The following is a 14,821-nucleotide window of genomic DNA, read 5'->3' as shown; positions in this document are numbered from 1 at the left end:
TGACCCAAAATCAATATGCCTTTACAATACCTTGCATGCAATCCCTTCACAAACTTTCAATGATGGGTAAGTTGTCATTCTTTGTCTTTCAGCCAGTGACCTTGACCTTTTAGCATATTACCCACAAATCAATAGAATTCTCTCTTTCCCAAAGTACAAGTCACCCATACAATTTTTGGTGAAGGTAAGTACTGGAGAACTGAAATTCTGTGCAACCACCATATTTTTCCTTACAAGTCACAGTAACCCCGACCTTGGACTTTTTGATGCCAACATCAATAGGCTTCTTTATAACCCAGCAAGTAAGTCATCCACAAATGTTTGGTAAAGTTACATGGTGAAGAACTTAATTTTTTGTACAGACACCACTTTTGTTCTGAAAGCCAGTGACCTTGACCTTTGACCCTAAAACTAATAGGTTTCTTTCTTATCCAAAGTGCAAGCCATGCACAAAGTTGGACACAGGTATAAGATGTAGAACTAATGTCACTGTGCAGAAACTGGAAACTGTTTCTCTTTTTTCAGTGAGTGGCCTTTTGTTTTTGCAAAACTTTCCTGTGATTAACTTTTCCAGATATATGGACATTAATTTTTTAAATAAGTTTATCAATTAAAGAGTAATTTGGGTTTACATTTATTGTGATAGAACCACTGTAGAAATTCAGTGATTTTTGTGGAAATAAAGCTGATTCAAGGTAATAATGAATATGGAAGTATTTGCAGTGTTTACTCTTTCGCTCAGTCTTTCTCTGGTCAGGCACATAGCAAATCAGTACATGTATACCTATTAAGTACCGCAATGGCAGATAGTTGTAGTAATACTTTGTGGACTGTGGGAGGTAAATATGGAAGAACATTCCACTGGAATGTCTATTTCACCAGGACATATCAGTATTGCAAAACCAAACTGAACTTGACCAGGGTTTTGGATCAATGGATTGTCCAACCCTAAACAGTACAGCAGAATGCTGAATATCTAAATGTCAGTCGTCTAGACCATTCACTCATATTGACAATGTCCCATACCCCAAATATCGTTTTTAAAATTCCCTATTAAATAAAAACTGATTATCTAGAATCATTGTCTCCTGATGGGTAGTTTACTGTACTTACAGCAAACAAAATGAAGTGGACGATTGAAGTTTAAACTCACAGTACAATGATGTAGAACTCAAAGCTTTGGTAGGAATTCATCAAAGACAAAGGGGCTGGAAAGTGCAGGAGTGATGTTCCTGCTTTCAACTGCTGCCACCTTAAACCCAAGTAAGTGGCTGTCAATGCGAGACCAGTGGTTTGATGTAGGTATTCTGAGCTAAACTTCTCCACCTTACAAGACCACCTCATAAGAACAACATGAAGAGAAAACATTAAACAAGTTATAAGAACTTGTACTGAAAGAATCAGCATAAAATTCATAATGAAAGTTTGAAGACTATGAGATTAGGCAAAGTTTACCTTTAATAAGAATCCTGACAGCCTCAGTGTGTCCGTACAGTGTGGCTACGTGGAGAGGAGACTGACCATACATGTCCACTCTGTTTGGAGAACAGCCCTGATCCAACAGGTAGGACAGCACTTCTATATGGCCTGCATGTACATTTTGTGAACCATGCTAGAATAATGATATTCAGTAATGTTCCTAAATACAAATGCTCATTATAACAATCTGAATTTTATACAGAGTAAAAATAAGCAGATTTCACATGACTGACTATACTCTCACTTTATTCCTTCTTACTTTCAACAATATTTTAGTTTTAAGAAACAAATGGTCTTCATTGTTATTTAATTGACAAGTGCCCACAAATATCATGAGGCTGTCACCCAGTTCTGATACAGGGTAGTGTGTGCACTTTATTGCATGGCACCTAAGTAACTATTGTGCTTGTTTTATGTCCTCAGTGCAAGTAGCAGGGGTATCTTGATTTGGTCCTTTCCATCTGTACTGCTATAGCCCTGAGAAGGTTCTGAGCAAGATTGTGAAAGAACAATTCTATGTACTCAAATGAAATTTGTCCAGCATATTTAAATGCATATTTCAAAAACTGGATCAGATTTTCAGGCCATTACTGCAATATATATATATATATATATATATATATATATATATATATATATATATATATATATATATACACACACACACATATTTTTTCTCTTACCATAATCTAAATAGCCTGATTAAGCAACACAAGTTCCAAGAATGGGATTGATGTTCTCCTTGCCAAAATGAATTTCCAGGAATCTAAGACAAGCTTATGACCTCTGTCCTTTAATTCTTTTCTAACTCGTGAATATTCAAACTAACTCTGATATTCTTAACCAAAATGTATCCAATATGGTAACAAAAATATTTTAAATATTTTTTTCCTGTTTTACAATATACAGTATCTGTAAATGGATTAGAAAATTATTGATATGGCTTTTGATCTTGAAGCTGATATCCTTGATCTTGAAGCTGATATCCTTGATCTTGAAGCTGATATCCTTGATCTTGAAGATGATATCCTTGATCTTGAAGCTGATATTCTTGATCTTGAAGCTGAGATCATGGATAGAAATCAATGAACTGTGCTATAAACAATACACATGTGGGCTTCATGTTCTGGCTGGCAGAACTGCTGCAAAAGCCGAAATAATTCAGCCACAGAAATATCTTTCAGTACATATTTAATAATACCACAAACATACTTGAAACCAAGTAAAGACATAAACAAGTACATTATCACTGAAATAAAAACTAAAACATGAAAATAAAAGAAGAGTCTATCGAAGGGACTGATGTTCTACTGCCCAAAAAGAGTTTCCAAGAATTCAAGATAAGACCATTTATTCTTTTTAACTGCTGAGTGTTGAAAACATCTCTGATATTCTTTAGAAGTTACTGTATTAGTTTCAAATTAGTCACTGTGCCAGTTATGGTTGAATGTAAAATCAGCACTATTTTTATTTAGGATAAACTGGACACCAATAGAATACTTTTGGTGAAAACCATATCTTGATATAAACATCAGTTCAGTAGAACTGGAAACAAATTTTTTTTCAGAATGTTCATTTTGGCAGCTGTGCATATCCGAGGTCAGATTGGCATTACTTTAATTCTGGATCATAATTAGTCTTCTGTTAAAAACACCATATCAACATATGGCGTTCCATTTAAAAGGAATAGCAACAAGAAGATGGCTACCTTTGTGGTACAATTTTAAGTTTGTTCCACCTAGACATCACAAGAAGTCTTTTGTTGAAAACCCAATGATGACAAGATTTTCCATCTAGTGATAAGATTTTCCATATGATGTGGCAATACTGGATATCAGACAGACAGACCATTTGGTTGTAGACCAACTAGACACCACGAGAAGTCTTCCAGTGAAATCCATGCTTATATGACTTTCTACTCAGGAGGAGCAGCAAAAACAAAATTTTCAAGACAACTGCTGTGGAGAATTAATGACAAGATTTTCAATATGTTCATTGTGACAGCTATATTGGATGTCTGCAGGGTACTGTTTACATTTAGGACCAACTAGATATCTTGAGACATCTCTCGCTGAAAACCCTATGTGAATATGACTGTCTATTCTTTAATAGTGATAAGATTTTCAAGATTTCTGTCATGGTGGACATACTGGATACAGGTAAGCATCATTTTAATTCAGGACCAACTCAATACCATAAAAATTCTGGTGGAAACAACATGCCAATATGACTCTCCATTCAGAAGGAGTAGCAATAACAAAGATGGCTACTGTTGTGGTTATGCAGGTTGTCAAGTCAGCATCATAATCAAGATATCGTAAGAAGTCTTTTAGTACTAAATCCATTTTGATATGATCATCCTTTTAGGACCAACAACACAATGGGAAGAATGTGTGTGTGTGTGTGTGTGTGTGTGTGTGTGTGTGTTGAAGTTTCACTGCAATCCTCATAGTTTAGGTGGAGTAGCAATAGCAAATGTGTGCTTGTGGACAATGAACATCAGATGACAAATAGACCTTCACATACGCTTTTCTTGTCTTTGACTAATAGAGCTCAAATGAATCTTACCTATCATAAATAATCATACAAGCCTTGAAGTTACTTTAGGCACAAAATGTCAATAACTTCTTTATATCTGTTTAAAATACTACGAAAGTGCTTACAATCATTCAATACAAAATCTTAAGAAAAAATTTAAAGAACATATTTCATTCATAGTTTACCCTTACTTCAACATGCCAATGTCATCATGGAAGGATGTACAGTCAAAATATGGCACTAATGTCATTTAGGATGAAGTGTACATTATTAGAAGTATTTTGGTGAAAACCCCATGTCATAATGATCATTCATTCAGGGGGAGAAGCCATTTTCATTTAGGACCAACTAGGTATCACAAGTCTATTAATGAAAATGTTGAAATAGTCATCCATTTGGAGAAGAGTAAACAATAATTTTAAGATATACCTTTCCCCTTTTTGCCAACCAAGGTTCTGATAACCCTATCTACACCCTGGCTGATCGAACAGCTATGGCCGTGCTTTGTCCTAGCGACATCTATTGGATTTCATGTGTTGCCTCCCTTAGTATGTAATGCCAACAAACCAATAGCATTGTGCATTGTACATCAGCTGAAAACGGTGGTAGCAATTGAACCTAAAAAGGATACTTTGTAAGTTTAATATTGAAAGTATGACTATGTACCAGAAGGAAGCCATTACAGGTGTATTTGAAAGAAATATATTTGTGCAAACATGGACCGGCACTGGAGAAGTGCTTATTTATCAGTCCATTTAAGTTGTGTGCTCCCCTTGTCTTGATCACATAGGAACAGTGTTCAAATTTGAACAAATGAATTTTGATTGGATGTGGTGGCTTGACATTCACAGACCCGAAGCACAGAAATATCTGCTCAATATTCCAAGGTGTAGATAGGGTTATCAAACCTTGGCTAGTGAAGAGATGCCTTTCCATACATGAGTAGCAATAACAAGATTTTCAAAATGGCTTCTGTGGTGGCCATACTGGATGACACATCAGCACCATTTTCATTAAAGACCAACTGTATATCATAAGAAGTCATCCAGTGAAAACTCCAAGTCAGCATGATTTTCTGTTCAAGTAAAGTTGCAATAACAGGATTTTTAAGATGGCTCCAATGATGGCTGTATTGGATGTCAGATTGGCATCATTTATATTTAAGGACCAACTAGGCACCATGAGATGTCTTTTGGTGAAAACCCAATGTTGATATGAAAATCCCTTCCGGAGTAAGAAGATTTTCAATATGGCTGTCCTGATGTCTAGACATGAAAATTCCATGTTGATATGACCATCCAAGTAGGAAGAGAAGCAATAGGATTTTTAAGATGGCTGCCATGATGGCCATATTGTATGTCCAAGCAACACCAATTTTTTGGTAAGGACCAAGTAGACATCATTAAATGTCTTTTAGTGAAAACCCCATGTTGATATGACCATCCATTCAGGAGGAGTAGCCACAAGATTTTGCAGATGGCCACCTTGATTGCCATATTGAATGTCTGAGCAGCACCATTTTCATTTAGTACAAATGAGACCATGAGATGGATGTGTGTGAAGTTTCAAGGCAATCCTCCAAATAGTTTAGAAGAAGCAGCAAAAATAAACTTGTGCTAACAGACAAATAAACAATGGACAGCAGACAACTGTCCATCCCATAAGCTCTTCTGGACCATGACCAGTAAAGCTAATAAGTAGGAATTCATTTCCAAACTCTACCTTCCATTGTTGGAATAATCACCCCAATTCAATAAAGAAGTATACTGTACAATATTTAAAAGCAAAATAATATGACCTGTTTGCCCTCATATTATTTAGATTTGGATTGAAACCTGAACATCCTGCATGCCCAAATTTAGATGAGGAGAATAACCTGAACATCCTGCATGCCCAAATTAGAATAAATGTAATGACTTACACTTGAACTAGAACATGAACCACATTATAATAAAAGCATACAGGTTATGTATGTACATTTACTGATCTTAAATTAAATATAAATTGTTGTTTTAAAATTTAATACTTAAGCCTATTCAATCCTGATCACTGAATACTCTGCACCTTAACTGACAGCAAGGAAATTCCAAGCAAAAATAATCGATTGCTATGGACTTATACGATGGCCAGGTACAAAACTGGGTTATGAAAAGAGCATGTCAAGACTAATGATCACAACATAGGGTAGTATGAATATGTTTATCAACATGCACAGCTTTCAATATGATATCATACTACATGATAATCAATCTGGAATGTACTGGATCACACCTGTAAGTTGACCTCATCCAAAAATGTCCAGGTTCTTTAACACTGATTTTCCACATGTACTTCTCGGGACACGTAAATAGTGACCTTCCAAAGGTATGCGGCTGTATGAGGATTGAAATAAAGTGAATAATTGCCATTTAATGGCATGTATGATCAAATTCTAAAATACGACACCCACTACTGAAATAGTCAGTGCTGAATGCCTGCATGACCTCAATGTCTTTTATGAAGGAAATAATCCTATATATATATATATATAGACTTGTACACATTTTATTGAGCAACTAATGACACTAATTTTGGTACTGGAGGACCAGAACTGAAAAGAACATAATCCCAGTCCTCTGTCATAGTCTACATACAGAATATCTTATTCATGTGGTTTGGACAGAGAGTACAGGACATTAGAGCATAACAAGAGGACGGAATCTTTGCAATTATAGCAGGTAAGTATTACATAATTAAAATTAGTTTAAACCTCACCACCCAAAAAATATATCTTAATAGCATAATACATACCCTGCATTGTTGAATTCACCAGTTAGGAGGGAGGCTGATAGCATCAACAAAAATGCTACATAAAATAACTACATTTATTATTATGGTAGAAGCGTTCACTACCATAGGCTGGTAGAGTGTGTGTGATTTGGATTTTTAACGTAGCTTTAAAAAAAATTCAGTCATATTGCTACAATGTCTGCAGTGTGACAGATTATAGTCATGTCTAGAACTGAGGCATCATGCCACAGACATGTATCATGATGTCCCACCCAATCACATTATCCTGACACCAGGTTGACCAGTCCTAACACTAACCTCATAATGCTGAGTGCCAATTATTAGGTAGCTGTATATACCATTTTTGTAAGTCTTTGGTATGACTTGACCAAGGATCAAACCCATGACCTCCCGCATCCGAGGCGGATGCTTTAACCACTAGGCCACTGGAGCGGTCATAGGCTGGTAGAAGGTTGGACATTATGCTGTGCCATTCAGGGCACAACAAAAAAATGCCTTCACCCAAGTGTGCCAAATATCAAAGGTAAAAATAGAAGGCAACAGCTCTCATAACATTATTCAAAGAGGAATGATACAAATAGGTCAATCTCAGTGAGCATGTTGAAAAGAGCCCTTGACAGTGAAGACAATCAACCAGGAAATTGTGGCCACCAAAATATCAGATGAACCTACGATGTAGAAAGAAATGATTCTGACCCATCCTTCTACCTTTAAAGGAAGCCAAATAAAATCTTAAAGCCCTAACAGAGCAAAAAAGCATATCTTGATCATTGCCAGTTCAGATATGACTGAGACTGGGGATCTCACTAAGAGGAGGAGCTCATAGACATAGCTCATTCTTAGCCAGAAACCCAGTTTGGCAAAGAAATCTAAATCCTGGTTACTGCTGAACCATAAATAACCCTTTTCCACTTAAAAGTCATGAAGTTCACTCATTTTCTTCACTGACGCTAAGAAAAGCTGGATGACTTACACTGAAACAATGCCCAAAGAATACAGAAAAGATTCCATCTAGGCATTAATCAGAAAGATACCATCTCTAAAACTCAAAATAACAAACGAGATCATAAAGATGATGGTCTGACCCAATTGCAGAACCCCTAGAGAATTTGAGAGTGTTGGAAGGATAGTCCTATAGCCCTTAATAGCGGACTCAGAACAATCTCTTTCCTCAACAAGGAAGAACATCTGCAACTGTATTTGAAGGGGGACAACTAGGATCAATGCATTTCCTACTTCGCCAATTACATAAGAGAATCTCCTCTTTGCATTGTAAACCCTTAAAGTATATTGCCTCCTTGCCTGAATGATACAGTTGGAAACCTTGCTTAAAAACTGGCCCTGGCAGTTCAGTCACTTATGATCAGCCAAGCATGAAGGTACAGAATATGTGGGTTGTTGTAGAGAAAATACCCTCAGTGCTGTGACAGCATGTTCTTCCCCTTGGGTAATCACCTGGTCTCATCTAGCAACATATGAAATAGGTTGATGAATGATCACAACTACAGCAACAAGGACAGTGGGGCTACCACAATGAGCTGAGAAGTGGAGATCCCGACATGGTGGAGCACCTGAAGAATTATTTTCAAAGGTGGGAAAGCATATGTGTATTGATGACCTCACTTTATAATGAAAGGGTCCACTGCCTAAGCCCTCTGATCTGGTACCGGTGAGACATAAAGAAGGAGATTTTTTGTTCAGTCTTTTAGTTAATAAGTCCACTAATGGTCTCTCTCACAGTGACTCTCCTACCAAATCATGCAGAGACCATTCTGTGAGGACTACATGGCCATGGCTGGACAGACTGTCTGTCCAAGATATGGTGGACTTGGACAGGGATCTCTCCAAGGATGCTCATCAAAGAGGCTCCAGACTTCTGCACAAAGAGAAGGAGCATGTGTATCTTCCTGATACCAGAAGTACACAATTACTTATATGTTGTCTGAGGCAACCATAACATGAAAACTCTTTATAAGGATGATACACCCCTGTAAGCCAAGAACACTGCCCACATTTCCAGGTTGTTTATATAAAGGGTTACTTCTGTCAGTGACCAGAATCCATTTAAAACATCTCCTCTGGCTCCAGGTAGAACCCCACTCTAAATCTGGTGCATCAGTGCACAGAAAGGAGTGAGGTTTGAGGGTGTGAGTTGGAACTCCAGTCAGAAACTGGTCGCAATTTTGCCCCAATGCAGGGAGGATACGAGCTGATACTGGGTCATTATGCCATCTCCAGAAACTGAAGCAGGTACAAGTAATGTCTTCTGAGCAAAATTAAGTCTGCCAAGTTCAGAGGTAATAGGAGAGGTGAGAGTGAGCTGATAAGACCAAGACCAATTATGAGGGACAGGATTTGGTTGATCCAATCTGGAGGAACATAAGTATTCCCAAGAAGGTGGGGAAATTGATCAGCACATATGTTAAGTCCTCAACCTGCTACAAATTATGCACTGAATGAGAGAAAAATACACAAAACAAAAATTTGGGAACCCAGACTGGGTAGGCAATACTTACTCTAGTTTAGAAATATGAAGGGTATTACAATTTACTGAAGAACCACTTGCTAACCAAGAGGTAAAAACCTTCAAAATTAACCATATGAACACAAAAAACACTTAAATAAACCAGGGACTGAGGAGAAAACAATGAACACCAAAAGGTATATGACTGGCCTAAAAGAGATTTAAAGATGACAATGAAAGCTAATTTTAATGAATGATCTGGCATGTGTGTAGCACGCATGTTGTCCAAGGGGAAAAAAGATACTCCATACATCTTGATCTTATTAATTATGGTCATCCAACATTAATTGCTGAGGGAATAATTAGCATGGGGATGAGGAGTCCCAGAAAAGGAATGCAATGCAATAGAAGCAGGTATTGTGCATTACTGCAAAAGTAAATTTGTGCCTTTTTCAAAGTATTCAAACTCATATAAAAAATAAGCAAATCCTCTGTCTCTCCCTTGAAGGAAGCATATCCTTTGTTTTTGTTTTGTCAATAAATAAGATCATATTGTATTATTCTTGTGTTGTTATCCATGTGTAAAGAACAACCTTTGTAGGAAGTTGACATTTTTTAAAGTTGTGAGAACCTGTAGCCCAATCCTATTTGAACAGTTATAGAAATTAAATATGTCTGAAATGAAATGAGAATATTATTTTAGATATTTAAATTATAATTTTATTTATTTTAAAATCATTTTCTATATAAAATGTAGACTTTTTCACATAAAAAAACAAATCTTGGTATGAAAATTATTCTGAAGATAATGAGAAAGCACTGGTGATTATAGTTTCTAAAATACTTGAGACTCTTTATTATGATTGAAATTATTTGTAAATGTAGTTAATGTAAATTAATGTAGACTAATATTATTGATAACAGCAATAATCAAGTCCACTCCAATTACTGTTAGCGAAGTATTTACTTCCAATTAGTTCCAACTTTTTTAATTTAATAGCAGTGTCTAAATCAAAAAGATGTGGCACCACCTTAACAGTAGACAACTGACTAAAGATGGTAATTAACAAGAAAATTTTGGGATAAAAAAAAGAAAACTTCTGATTTTGATACAGCTTTCTACCGATCATATGTGCCATCTTCCACACTGACAAACCCTCTGAATAGGTGATATTTGTCCTGGACATTAAATGGCAAAAAAAAGTAATATTCCTCACTGCTTACTCACCTTTCATTGCAGCCTCATAGACAGGGGTGACACCATACTTGTTTGCAATGTCCATACAACATCCATTTTCACAAAGCAGCTAAAATTACAAGGGAAATAAATCAAGTAGCAACTGAGTTTTTTTTTAAAAAAATCATTTCAAAATAGCTAAAGAGATTGATAAAGAATCTTGGAATTAAGTTTTGAAGAACATTATTCTGCACCATTATATTTTTAAAATGTATTGCATATGTCATAGTAGAAGTGTTGTAAATATTTTCATAATAAAGAATTATAATATTAGTTTATGGTATAAAGTTAAACCAATTAGCCTTCACTGAATTATTGTTACTATTCAATAACACTTTTGCTGAATTTATCATGTGCTACTGCCAACAATTTGAGTAGTACTACTTTTGTTTGTGGAAAAAAGATACAGTCTAGCATGAATGATTTTGCCCAGTATAATTAAAATCATTGAAAATCATGATTTTTGAAGAAATGTTCAAAGTGATAACATTGTCACTAGCACTCACTGCAAATACATGATTCACACAGATCTGCCAAGTTATGTCTTATGGAAATCAAACCATCAACAAATGTTACTTTATCAACTACCAGATTTGTGCCATTTGATCTGTCCAAAGTTATCCCAATATATTTATTATTAAATAATTCTAAATTTAAGAAGTTATATATTTTAATCAATGCCAATGTTATGTATTCCCTCATATAAAAAGAATTTTCTGCAAAATTCAAAATGCTTTTCAACAAATTTATTGACTTTCAGGGATAAAACCAACTTTTTAAATTCAAACATTTTTTAAGCCCAACCCCCCATCAAGGTTCTCTCATGGTCATACAAACCCTGGGACATTAGATAGGACTGTGGCTATTAACCAAATCACAATCTTGAGTTGAATTTTGCTGACCAGATAGTGAAATTGCAAAGATTAGTAGAATAGCTGTTATATATTTAGTACAATCTAGGGTTGATTTTGCACTGAAAGATTCCCTTCTGGAAAGTGTGTGTGTGTGATTTGGATTTTTAACGTAGCTTTAACAATTTTCCAGTTATATTGCTACAATGTCCGCAATGTGGCAGCTTATAGTGATGTTTAGCACTGGGGCAACATGCTGCAGCCATGTAGCATCATGTCCCATCCAGTCACATTATCCTAACCTCTTAATGCCGAGCGCCAAGCGAGGCAGCTGTTAGTACCATTTTTGTAAGTCTTTGGTATGACTTGGCTGGTGATCAAACCCATGACCTCCCACATCCAAGGTTGATGCTCTAACCACTAGGCCACTGCAAAGTATGAGAATCATATGTTCAAATAATGACAATAAATGAATACTTGTGGAAATTGAAGGGGGAGGCTGGAATTATCTTTCCCACATGGGTATTTGTTAAACAGATTTTTTTTCCTCAAGATAACTTTCTTTTCAACTAAAATCAACAGCAGCCACCAATGGGAAATACCAAATTGACCTTAGGGTGCAGGTTCACCAATAAAATTAAATTTTTGAACAAATACCAAACATAATAATTAGTAGTAGTAGTAGTACTGATGTATATTATTACAATATCAACAGATTCTGTTATGTACTATTTAACAAACTCTTAAAAGACATGCACATTTTTGTCCCAAACAAGGTAACTGTATCCTACTCACTTTTATCCATCCTATAATTAAATTATCAATTATTCTTAAATACTTATTCAGCTTATTTTGTTTTCTACTCCATGACAATACACTAACTTCATTATTAACTGGTAGCCCACATATGACTTTTTGAAAGAGAGGACTGACACCTGTACAATCTGGGTTTAAAAAAAACTGTTCACACTTCAAACAATATCTGGAATATCCATTGCCCAACTTGCAGGCCAAATTGTTAGAAAATACTGTTCACACTTCATGAAATATCTGGAATAACCATTGCACAACTTGAAGAAAAAAGTTTTAAAAACAAAATCAACCTCAAACCCCTCAAAAATTATTGGTCAACCCCTAATCTACAAAACAAGTACAGTAGAAAACTGATCATCCTGGTGTCATTTTTCTCCACTGTTTGCTCATCCTCCAATATTAACAAAATTTCCAGCTTAAACTCAAACTCAAAGAGTTTTTTGATTTCAAAGTCAGATAATCAGCCTTTAACTTACGTAATCTATTTTGCAGCAAACACAATGTAACAGATCCATGTCATCAATATTATATGACTTTATACAGAAGTAAGCATGACTGGGACTAAATCATACAAAACTTCTTGTATGAAGATTAAAAAGTTTCAAGTCACATGATTATGTTTCAGTTAATTTCAGTAAAATATGACAGTTATGTCTTTGTTTTAAAGTATATAGTAAATAGGTTATTGCATCTGAAAGAGTTTGCATTACATATGGCAATAGCTAATTATTTAATTAGCTGCAACAAAAGATCTACTCCTTGTTAATCTCTGCCATGAGGCCATGAGGTGTACATGTGTGCTGAGAATTTTTTCTCAACACTTTGCCAACAGGAATTTGTGGTCTGATCAGATACTGAATCAAAATGTGATTTTAGATTTTAAAAATATTTTCTTTAACACTAAACATAATTACATACAGCTTTTCCTCCTCAATCAAGTTGACAAATATTGACTGCTTCAGCCACAAAGCACACCGTTTCTTAAATGGTAAAAGTGTAAAATACAATGAACTAAATAGCAGTGCCTGCTGTATGGGTCAATTTTAAATGATCTTAGTGGAACAAGGTAAAGTTTCACATACCTTGTATTTTTTCAGGATGAGCCTTACATAACAGCATTGTCTGGTTTTTATACCTTGATCACAGTTGATCTTTCCGGGGTTTTCCGGGTTCTTCCCAAGGTGGCACTCTACAGTTTCGTATTTTGCATTGAGTTAGAATTTTAAAGAAAGAGATTTTCCTTGAGTTTACTCACTGGTTATACTGGCTATTTAAAAAAGACCTTGTATATCTTAGGTATTGTTCAAGGAACCTTTAATTCCCTTTATTTTGGAGTATGAATGATGGGTGTAATATGGGCTATAGAGTATACAGCTTGGCCTTTCAGAAGCTGGTATTGTCTAGTCTGGCAAAATTCATTTTCCCTATTTTAATAGCTGCTAAAGATAGTGTACTTTGGAAAAATTCAGGCTGATTTCTGGAGCACAAGGGAGCAGTCATTTTAGTTAGCAGTGTGCTAAGATCATTTACAATTTCCAAAAGTACAATATTCAAAGAAATGTCAGTCACATTACATCAAAGTAGCATAGAGGTATGCCAACATTATTTCCAATGTGTATGTTTTAAATGCAAACAACTTCACCTTACAAACATCACTCTCTCAAAAGTACATAATAAATGGTGAGCGCCCCCTAAACCATTTATACAGGCTGCCATGTAAAGCTTATCTTGTGCTGTAAAATGGCATTACACCCTACAACAACATATCTTAATCATAAAAAATATATACAATACAGTTTCAACTGCAATTTATGAAGTTTCCCTGAAGGTTACTCACTTCTCCCAGCTTATCAGGAGGTGAAATTGACTCATGTGTTTTTAGGACCCAGAATGACCAATGCAAATATCCAATAAAGACTTTTACAAGAAAATCATTAACTTGCAAAAACATTAAAATCAAGTTTCAAATTTGTAAGCTAGGCACAATTTGAACAATTTTTATTAAACTGACATGGCTGCTAAAGTTACCTTCACACATGGAAACAAGTTCTTTCTTGTGGCCAAAAATATGGGAGCATGGTCTTGACTGCCAATATTAACATCACATCCACTTTGTATAAGTCTTTCCACATACTCTGCTTGATTCTCTTTGATTTTCAATGCTGCATACAATGGTGTGATCCCAACATTGTCTGCAAGTTGTGGATCAGCATCTTTCTCAAGCAGAAATTTCACAACTTCTAACTGTGAATGTTCAATTGCTACAAGTAGAGGTGTCTGGTGACTGAGCTGACATGGTTTGTTTATAATAGCACCATTTTCTACAAGCAGGCGACATATGTCTAAGTAACCCTTCCTTGCTGCTGCTAACAGTGGTGTGTCACCATATTCATCATAGAGATCCAGTTTCACATAATTATTCTTGCTATTTTGGTCTGCTTGTGATATATTCTGCATCACCTGATGAAATTAAATTAAAATTCCATAAAATATCAAAGCATTAATTATGGGATGAAAATTTAATGAAACACTAATACATTATGTGACCATTTACAAGTATGGCATTGGAGGTTCAAGTGATCTTGCCATTGCCACTATGACAGTGGAGATGAACAAACCAATGAACATGCCTAGCACCTTTGATTGTCA

At 35.6% G+C, this 14,821-nt stretch overlaps 1 protein-coding gene across 2 annotated transcripts in view; it reads right to left on the bottom strand.

Annotated features, from left to right (window-relative positions):
- The window catches only part of LOC149770743 (uncharacterized), a 33,041-nt gene that overhangs the window by 10,471 nt on the left and 7,749 nt on the right, over window positions 1-14,821 (bottom strand). For both annotated transcript variants that reach the window (XM_089949174.1, XM_089949175.1), the window contains 3 exons: window positions 14,201-14,632; window positions 10,500-10,578; window positions 1,456-1,587 (listed from right to left, as the gene is read on the bottom strand). In XM_089949174.1, the coding sequence (XP_089805300.1) occupies window positions 1,456-1,587; window positions 10,500-10,578; window positions 14,201-14,632 (643 nt within the window). The remainder of the gene's footprint in view (window positions 1-1,455; window positions 1,588-10,499; window positions 10,579-14,200; window positions 14,633-14,821) is intronic.

The sequence above is a fragment of the Sinohyriopsis cumingii genome, unplaced genomic scaffold (assembly GCF_028554795.1).
Source record: "Sinohyriopsis cumingii isolate HCF-2022 unplaced genomic scaffold, ASM2855479v2 utg002431l, whole genome shotgun sequence".
Classification (NCBI taxonomy): domain Eukaryota; kingdom Metazoa; phylum Mollusca; class Bivalvia; order Unionida; family Unionidae; genus Sinohyriopsis; species Sinohyriopsis cumingii.
Note: the sequence above shows the minus strand (reverse complement) of the source record. Positions and strands in the feature narration are given on the sequence as shown.